The 10,550-nt window shown below is 50.1% G+C and overlaps 1 protein-coding gene across 1 annotated transcript in view; it reads right to left on the reverse strand.

Annotated features, from left to right (window-relative positions):
• LOC137571185 (cytochrome P450 2K6-like) overlaps positions 1–10,314 on the reverse strand; it is a 47,178-nt gene extending 36,864 nt beyond the window's left edge. Inside the window, exon 1 of the mRNA XM_068280000.1 lies at positions 10,132–10,314. Within this exon, the coding sequence (XP_068136101.1) occupies positions 10,132–10,314 (183 nt within the window). The remainder of the gene's footprint in view (positions 1–10,131) is intronic.
• Between the last annotated feature and the right edge of the window lie 236 nt (positions 10,315–10,550).

A 10,550-nucleotide genomic window follows, 5' to 3' on the forward strand; every position in this document is an offset into this window, starting at 1 on the left:
CCTTATTTTCCTTTTAAAATGCATGGAAAATAAGGTAATTACTAAAAACAAATATCAGCCACAATAAGCTTAGTTTGTCCTGAACAAAACCATATATAGCTCATTTAGTTGTTATACTTATTGATAAAGTTATTGCCAGAGTAATCAGAGCTGAGCTGAACTGTGAAAACGACCAGGGTAGGGAAGTGGTTAAGGTAAATCTGAAAAAATTTCACTTTTATTGAAAAAAAGGGACATCTTTATATCAGCTCCACTTACTCAAATGATTAACTTTTTGGGGACTGCCTATTTGAGATCCTACGCCACACTTGTGGCTGTTCTAGCCTGATGCGGCATAGGATCTACGCCACCCGTCGTTTCCACTCCCAACGTGATCGTGCACACCCGAGAGGGAAGATTAAGCTGTCATATGATAGCTGACATCTCCCTTCAGTGATCAGCAGCAGGGGTAGTGTTGGGCGAACAGTGTTCGCCACTGTTCGGGTTCTGCAGAACATCACCCTGTTCGGGTGATGTTCGAGTTCGGCCGAACACCTGATGGTGCTCGGCCAAACCGTTCGGCCGCATGGCCGAACTAAGAGCGCATGGCCGAACGTTCCCCGAACGTTCGGCTAGCGCTGTGATTGGCCGAACGGGTCACGTGGTTCGGACCCGAACGCGCTCTGATTGGCTGAACGGTCACGTGGTTCGGGTAAATAAATACCCGAACCACATCATATCTCCGCCATTTGTCTGTGGGTTTAGCTTTGGGTAGGCAGGCAGGGTAGTTCGCTCTCCAGCCACGCTAGCCAGGGTCCCCCCCCAGTCATTGTGTGTCGCTGCTGGGAACAGTAGTACACCGCTCGCTCAGCCACACTATATATAGCATTGTTTACTGCCACTGTGTACCTCGCTCAGCCACACTATATATAGCATTGTGTTTACTGCCACTCTGTGTACACGGCTCAGCCAGACTATATAGCATTGTGTGTACTGCCACTCTGTGTACACGGCTCAGCCAGACTATATAGCATTGTGTGTACTGCCACTGTGTACCTCGCTCAGCCACGCTATATATAGCATTGTGTTTACTGCCACTCTGTGTACACCGCTCAGCCAGACTATATAGCATTGTGTGTACTGCCACTCTGTGTACACGGCTCAGCCAGACTATATAGCATTGTGTGTACTGCCACTCTGTGTACACCGCTCAGCCAGACTATATAGCATTGTGTGTACTGCCACTCTGTGTACACGGCTCAGCCAGACTATATAGCATTGTGTGTACTGCCACTCTGTGTACACCGCTCAGCCAGACTATATAGCATTGTGTGTACTGCCACTCTGTGTACACGGCTCAGCCAGACTATATAGCATTGTGTGTACTGCCACTCTGTGTACACCGCTCAGCCAGACTATATAGCATTGTGTGTACTGCCACTCTGTGTACACGGCTCAGCCAGACTATATAGCATTGTGTGTACTGCCACTCTGTGTACACGGCTCAGCCAGACTATATAGCATTGTCTGTACTGCCACTCTGTGTACACCGCTCAGCCAGACTATATAGCATTGTGTGTACTGCCACTCTGTGTACACGGCTCAGCCAGACTATATAGCATTTTGTGTACTGCCACTCTGTGTACACGGCTCAGCCAGACTATATAGCATTGTGTGTACTGCCACTGTGTACCTCACTCAGCCACGCTATATATAGCATTGTGTTTACTGCCACTCTGTGTACACCGCTCAGCCAGACTATATAGCATTGTGTGTACTGCCACTCTGTGTACACCGCTCAGCCAGACTATATAGCATTGTGTGTACTGCCACTCTGTGTACACGGCTCAGCCAGACTATATAGCATTGTGTGTACTGCCACTCTGTGTACACGGCTCAGCCAGACTATATAGCATTGTGTGTACTGCCACTCTGTGTACACGGCTCAGCCAGACTATATAGCATTGTGTGTACTGCCACTCTGTGTACACCGCTCAGCCAGATTATATAGCATTGTGTGTACTGCCACTCTGTGTACACCGCTCAGCCAGACTATATAGCATTGTGTGTACTGCCACTCTGTGTACACCGCTCAGCCAGACTATATAGCATTGTGTGTACTGCCACTCTGTGTACACCGCTCAGCCAGACTATATAGCATTGTGTGTACTGCCACTCTGTGTACACCGCTCAGCCAGACTATATAGCATTGTGTGTACTGCCACTCTGTGTACACCGCTCAGCCAGACTATATAGCATTGTGTGTACTGCCACTCTGTGTACACCGCTCAGCCACACTATATAGCATTGTGTGTACTGCCACTCTGTGTACACGGCTCAGCCAGACTATATAGCATTGTGTGTACTGCCACTGTGTACCTCGCTCAGCCACGCTATATATAGCATTGTGTTTACTGCCACTCTGTGTACACCGCTCAGCCAGACTATATAGCATTGTGTGTACTGCCACTCTGTGTACACCGCTCAGCCAGACTATATAGCATTGTGTGTACTGCCACTCTGTGTACACCGCTCAGCCAGACTATATAGCATTGTGTGTACTGCCACTCTGTGTACACCGCTTAGCCAGACTATATAGCATTGTGTGTACTGCCACTCTGTGTACACCGCTCAGCCAGACTATATAGCATTGTGTGTACTGCCACTCTGTGTACACCGCTCAGCCAGACTATATAGCATTGTGTGTACTGCCGTGTGTACCTCGCTCAGCCACGCTATAAATAGCATTGTGTTTACTGCCACTCTGTGTACACCGCTCAGCCAGACTATATAGCATTGTGTGTACTGCCACTCTGTGTACACCGCTCAGCCAGACTATATAGCATTGTGTGTACTGCCACTCTGTGTACACGGCTCAGCCAGACTATATAGCATTGTGTGTACTGCCACTCTGTGTAAACGGCTCAGCCAGACTATATAGCATTGTGTGTACTGCCACTGTGTACCTCGCTCAGCCACGCTATATATAGCATTGTGTTTACTGCCACTCTGTGTACACCGCTCAGCCAGACTATATAGCATTGTGTGTACTGCCACTCTGTGTACACCGCTCAGCCAGACTATATAGCATTGTTTACTGCCACTCTGTGTCTGCTGGGAACAGTAGTTCACCGCTCACCTGCCACTGTATATCATTGTGCTCTGTGTCGCTGCTGGCAATAGTGGTACACCGCTCACCCACCACTGTATAGCATTTCTGTACTGCCACTGTACTGCTGCCAGTCAGCGTGTACTTTAAGGATAAGTGAAATGAGGAAGAAATCCGGTGAAAGAGGGAGAGGCAAGGGAAGAGGTTTTTCCCCTGACGGTTCACGCACAGGCCACAGGGGAGCACCCAAGAAAACCCACTCAATACCGCCCATGTTGTCCAGGACAGCAACCCTCACAGATCCAAAAGAACAGGACCAGATAATTACTTGGATGACCTCTCAAGCGTCCAGCAGTGGGTTAAGCAGCACCAGCACATCACGCACGAGGTCCGAGTCCTCAGCCAGTTACAAGGAGCCAGTGGGCACAAAGCTGACACAACCGGCAGCGACACCACGCACACAACTGCCCGATAACCAGTCCGATGAATTACCTCAGGACACAATGGGGTATTCGCAGGAGCTATTCCCAGCCCAACAAACTTCCACCTTTCAAAGGTCAATGGAGGAACAGCCAGAAATGTTGTGCCCGGATTCACAACCATTAACTGTGGGAAATGCACCGCGCACTGAAATGCAAGGCGAGTCCGAGGAGGACTCGGAAACCCAAATCCCAGAGCAAGTTGGGCATGAGGGGTTGCAATTGCAGGAGGTCGGCCGACAAGATCTGGAAGACGACGTTCGAGTGAGCTCCGCAGAGGTTGTTCTGGGGAGCTCTACTCCACGGCGGCGGCCCCCCACAATGACATATGACGAGTTTGAGGAGATGGAAGAGGAGGGTATGGACAATGTGGACATAGACCCAGATTTTGTTTGTGAACGAGAACATCGCCGTCGTAGCAGCAGCACAGATGAGTCTGTTGAAGAACCCACTGCTGCACGAGTTCGCCTTGTGCCACAAGGTAGGCGGCGCGCAATTTCAGGCACCACAAGTGTGGAAGTTCAAGTGAGAGGCAAAAGAGGAGCAAACAGAAATCGCCAGCAAGGCAGGTGCTCCAAAGTCTGGGCTTTCTTTGAAGACTGCACTGAGGATGTTACCATGGCGATTTGCAAGGTGTGCAAGACCCGCCTGAGCAGGGGGAAAAGTATTAACAACCTCTCCACCACCAGCATGAGCCGCCACATGCTATCCAAACATCCCACTCTGTGGGCAAACGCGGCAGGACAGGGTACCAGCAACACTGCCTCCCTTGGGTTCACCAGACTCACCACCAGACCCGCCTCAGCAGCAGCAGTAGCCCAGCCATTGCGTGGTTTACAACATTCACAAGCATCAGACGACGCTGAAACTGTCACTTTCCGGACTAGTGCTCTTGAGGTCTCCCAGTGTTCATCAAACACAACAACCAACAGCCCTTCCGTGTGCAGCGCTACGGTTCAGTTGTCTGTGTCGGAGATGTTTGAGCGCAAGAGGAAATTGCCAGCAAATGACCCCCGGGCCGTGGCAGTAACAGCCAGCATAGCCATGCTTCTGGCCTGCGAAATGCTGCAATATCGAGTGGTGGAGACAAACAGCTTCAAGGGCATGATTCAGTGGCCATCCCACGTTAAGTGGTTCCCAGCCGCTACCACTTTGCGCGCTCTGCAGTGCCTGAGTTGCATGAGCACGTGGTCAGCAAAATAACCCGAAGCTTGAAGAATGCCGTTGCCTGCAAGGTTCACCTCACCACTGACACCTGGACGAGTGCGTTCGGACACGGTCGATACATCTCCCTTACCGCGCACTGGGTGAACCTTGTGGAGCCTGGCAGCGATTCCTCACCTGCTACGGCGCGGGTGTTGCCCACGCCGCAAACAGCTGCACCGCCGTCCCTCCCACTGGATAACAACAGCAGCACCTACCTCTCTGACTCCTTCTCCTCCAACGCATCTCAAAGCTGTACCCCATCCGGAAACACTAACCCAGCACCAGCAGCAGTAGGATCGTGGAAGCAGTGCAGCACAGCTGTTGGCATGCGTCAGCAAGCGTTGCTGAAGCTGATCTGCCTTGGGGATAAGCAGCACACAGGGGAGGAAATTTGGAAGGTAATAAAGGAACAGACGGATTTGTGGCTGGCACCGCTGGACCTGAAACTGGGCATGGTTGTGTGTGATAATGGGAGTAATCTCATTCGCGCTTTAAGGTTGGCTAAGCTGACACACATCCCTTGCCTGGCGCACGTGATGAACCTAGTAGTTCAGCAGTTCCTGAGGACATACCCAGGCGTGGCCGATCTTCTGTTGAAGGTGCGTCGAGTGGCCAAACATTGTAGAAATTCCAGTACTGCTTTGGGGGCACTCGCCAAGATGCAGGAGTGCTTCAATCTCCCCCACCATCGCTTGCTGTGTGATGTCCCTACGCGCTGGAATTCTACGCTGCACATGCTAGCCCGCTTTTGCGAGCAGAAGAGTGCAGTGGTCCAGTACATGACGGCGCAGTACCGAGGCGCATCCGGACAGCTGCCAAGCTTCTGTGGATCCGATTGGGCCAACATGTTGGACCTCTGCCAAGTCCTCCAAAATTTTGGGCAATCCACGTTGCTTGTGAGCAGTGACAACTCTTCAGTCAGCATTACCATACCACTGCTGTGTTTACTGAAGAGGTCAATGTTGACAATCAAGGAAACAGCTGTCATGATGCAACTGGGGGAATCTGAAGGAGAAAACGATCAGCGTGATGGTACCAACATCAGGCCATCCGCCTCAGGGAACGCTGGCCCCAGCAGCTATGACGAAGAAGAGGAGGAGGAGGAACAGCTGGAGTTGGAGCAGGAATTTCATGCCACCACTGACGAGGGCCAGAGCGGTGCACGTTGGACTTCCACAATTCAGCGCGAATGGTCAGCAGAAGCAGACCAGGAGGAAGGTGACGACTATGATGCATCACAACAACTATCACAACGCTCACAAGAGGATGATGAGGATTCTGGTAGGACTCTGGCACACATGGCTCAATTCATGCTAGACTGCATTGAACGCGACCCACGCATTGTGCGCATTCTGGACAACACCAATTACTGGGTTTATACCCTTCTGGATCCACGGTACAAACACAATGTTCCAAAACTGCTTGAAGAAAGAGTCAGACAGGTCAAAATGGAAGAACACCAGCAGGCCCTTGTGGAGACTTTAGAGAGGAGATTGACATCCTCCCCCTCCTCTAGCCAGTTGTACGCCGACAGACTGACTTCCGCAAACCCAGGACGACCAGGAGGGCAGCAAACAACGCAAGCCGCAGCTAGTGCCCAAAAGGGAATGGTATCGGCAGTGTCCTTGGAGTGGGAAAATTTTCTGACACCCATGCAGCAGCAGCCCACTGAACAGCAAGCGTGCAGATCCACCTCCAACACCGACCGCCTGGAGAAGATGGTCAAGGACTACATGTCAGATGACGTAGCTGTGTCGAACAATCCATCTGCACCCTTCAACTATTGGGTATCGAAGCTAGACACCTGGCACGAACTGGCAATGTACGCAATAGAGGTGCTGGCTTGCCCGGCAGCCAGCGTTATGTCGGAACGCTGTTTCAGTGCTGCCGGAGGCATCGTCACAGATCGGCGTATCCGCCTCTCCACAGAAAATGCAGACCGTCTGACTCAAATTAAAATGAATCAATCCTGGATTGGAAACGACTACGCAACACTCCAGGACCCCAACCAAGTAACATGACCAATGAACATCTGGGATGGTTTAGCGTTTCCGGTCCCTGTTTATTGAACCTCTCATCTGTATTACATTTATGACTGCATGGCGGCAAAAAGCATTGCTGCTATATCCGCACGCTTTTTGTCCTCATGCAAGGCCTGGGTTGTTGTGTCTCAAAAAGCATGGCCTTCTCCTCCTGCGCCTGCTCCTGTTCCATCACGTCTGCTGCTGCTGGGTTAGCGTTGCCGCGTGGTCCCTGTTTATTGAACCACTTATCTTTATTACATTTATGACTGCATGGCGGTACAAAGCATGCTATCCGCACGCTTTTTGTCCTCATGCAAGGCCTGGGTTGTTGTGTCTCACAAAGCGTGGCCTTCTCCTCCTGCGCCTCCTCCTGTTCCATCACGTCTGCTGCTGCTGGGTTAGCGTTGCCGCGTGGTCCCTGTTTATTGAACCACTTATCTTTATTACATTTATGACTGCATGGCGGTACAAAACAAGCTATCCGCACGCTTCTTGTCCTCATGCAAGGCCTGGGTTGTTGTGTCTCAAAGCGTGGCCTTCTCCTCCTGCGCCTCCTCCTGTTCCATCACGTGTGCTGCTGCTGCTGCTGGGGTAGCGTTGCCGGTCCCTGTTTATGGAACCTCTTATCTTTATTACATTTATGACTGCATGGCGGTACAAAGCATGCTATCCGCACGCTTCTTGTCCTCATGCAAGGCCTGGGTTGTTGTGTCTCAAAGCGTGGCCTTCTCCTCCTGCGCCTCCTCCTGTTCCATCACGTCTGCTGCTGCTGGTGCTGGGTTAGCGTTACCGGTCCCTTTTCCTGGAACCTCTTCTCTGTATTACATTTATGACTGCATGGCAACAAAAAGCATGTTACCTGTGCAAAGAAACATGACATTTTCCACATTTAAAAGACAGTTTTTCCTTTGAAACTTTACAATCAATTTTCTCAAAAACTATAAGCTCTTTTTCAAATATTTTTTTTTCCTCTTGTACCCACTCCCAAGGTGCACATACCCTGCTAATTTGGGGTATGTAGCATGTAAGGAAGCTTTACAAAGCACGAAAGTTCAGGTCCCCATTGACTTCCATTATGTTCGGAGTTCGGCGCGAACACCCGAACATCGCGGCGATGTTCGGCGAACGTTCGCGAACCCGAACATCTAGGTGTTTGCCCAACACTAAGCAGGGGTGCTCGGATACCCCTTTTCAAAATCCAAATTGATCCGGATCTGGATACCCAGATATCTGGATCAGATATCCGAATCCGAACTTTTTGATATCCGGATAGAATCGGATATCCGGACCCAGTATCCGGGGTATCCGGGCGGATTCGGATATCCGGATAGAAATACCGGAAGTGGCCTTTAAATTGCTTCTAAAACTTTTTTTTAGGGTAAATGAGGCATGTAGCATCATGTTTTTTTTTAAAGGGAAACACTAATTGATTATGTGGGGATTTAAAATCACCCCCCCCCCCAAAAAAAAAAAAAACTGGCTGTCAATTAACATCAGGACTAGGTTCCAGACAGCGGTCGTGCAGCTCACATTGTGTCCAAAGTCCAACTGCACAACTGGGACATGACAGTTTTCAGCCAAGACACCTCCAAAAAAATTACGCAGCAATTGTGTTTTGGGTTAAATATGGGTGGTATCAGTGGCCTGTGGCACCCTGACGGTGGGAGCTGCACAGGCAGCAGGAGCAGGGCAATGCAGCATTAGCAGGTGTAACATGTGCCAGGAGCATGCCGGACGTGACATGTGTCACATGGCACTTGGAACGTGTCACGTGGCACTTGGATCGTGGCTGTGACACATGCCAAGTGCCACGTGACACATCCCACATGCCAAGTGCCACGTTCCACGTGCCACGTGATAAGTGCAAAGTGCCACGTGCAAAGTGCAAAGCGACACGTGCAAAGTGCCACGTGCAAAGTGCCAAATGCAAAGTGCCAAGTGCCGAGTGACAGTCAGACAGCAGAGGAGAAGACACTAGTGCACACTAACTGTCACTTTGGCACTGCTCACAGCACAGCAGTTCTGATGTAAGCTAACACAGTAGTACTACTACTCTAACAACTACTAGCACTGACTGCAGTACTACAGTACTAACTACACAATAACACAGTAATCTTATTTCCTAACCTAACCTATACTGTAGCTAAGGCTAGCTGGCCAGCAGACAGCAGCTGGCCTGGTCTGTGCAGCTTTGGGTTTATCACTGTATACAGCACTTGCTAGGCCAGCAGCACTGGAGCATGTCTCTCAGTGAGCATTTACAAGCAAGGACTGGACAATATTTCTCATCATGGCAGCACTCCTTATTATACAGGGGGGCCTGGCCAGGGTTCGTTTCTGTGATTGGTTGCTAGGGCTTCTGCTGGGAGCCCTCTGATTGGCTCAATGAGGTCAGGTAGGGATGGCCAGGGTTCCCTTCTGTGATTGGTTTCTAGGGCTTCTGCTGGGAGCCCTCTGATTGGCTCAATGATGTCATCTCCTTAGTTACAGTATTAGGATCCGGATATCCGCCGGGTATGCGACCAAATATACTCGCAGATTGCTATCCGGATTTGCACGGAAATCCCGAATCCGAATTGAATAGCTGAAAAAAGTTACGATATCCGGGTTACCCGGCTATCCGGAATCCGATGAGCACTACTGGCTCGCGTACGGCTTCTGATCACGTGATCACTATGATTCCCGGCAAATCATAGTGATCACTGTGACAGCTGCGGCGTTAGGGGGGGAGAAGAAGATCCACTCACCTCCCTGACGTTTCCATGACGATCGGCGCTCCCCTCCGCTCTGGCCAGCATCCCCGCTTGCTCTGACGTCAGTGCCGGGTCCCGGCTTGATGATGTCATCAAGCCGCAACCCAAAACGGAGAGTCAGTACGAGCAGGGATGCCGGCAGGAGCAGAGGGGTCTACTGGGGTTCATCGCTGGAGCCTGGGAGGTGAGTAGAGGATGCCAGCTACAGGGGGGACACCTGGCCACACAGGGGACACACAGTCCAGCAAACCCTAACAGGGATCTGGCTTCCTGACCCCCCCCAAACGCGCCCCCCCATGCAAAAACACCTAGTCCTTAAGGGGGGTTAGGCGGCCGTCCACAAAGGGTTAAATAAAAACTTTTTTCACCTGGCTCATTTTGTTTTTATGTAAAAATAAAGCAAAGTTATTCCACAGATACTGAGATATCCGAGGTTCAAAGTAGTGCAGCTAATGCTTAGTGGCAATTTTGAAAATCATTAAGCTGGTAGTAAACTGAAAATAAAATTTTTAAAAATATCAAATTCTGGAAACCATCAACATGAAGGGCAATTTTATTCTGAAAACAGTTTTTCTCTTTACCTTGATAAATGTTTCATGTGGCTTCCTCATGTCCATAAGATGAATACTTCCAATGATGGGTAGAGGTCTGGGTCCGGGAGGGAGGTTCTTCCCTTTCTGTTGCTTTTGTTTGTTGTAGACAATGGTCAAGAAAAGAATGACAGCAATGGATACAAGAATGGTTCCAGGGTCAACTGGAGACATGTCTTCAGTAATGCTGAAAGCTAGGAAAGCTAATAAATTACAAGTCATTGATGATAAATGTATCCTCTTGGTGGTGATTATGTTTGTTGGTGTGGACTCATAGTGGTATAATTGTTACGGCCAGAACCAGAAGTCTAGCCCCTTTAGGTTCTGGACAGCCAATATGCAGTGTGGATGGCTACTATGGCCAACAGTGTCACTTGCGAATTTTCGACAAAGTCATTTCTGCATCAAAA

The sequence above is a fragment of the Hyperolius riggenbachi genome, chromosome 4 (assembly GCF_040937935.1).
Source record: "Hyperolius riggenbachi isolate aHypRig1 chromosome 4, aHypRig1.pri, whole genome shotgun sequence".
NCBI lineage: Eukaryota > Metazoa > Chordata > Amphibia > Anura > Hyperoliidae > Hyperolius > Hyperolius riggenbachi.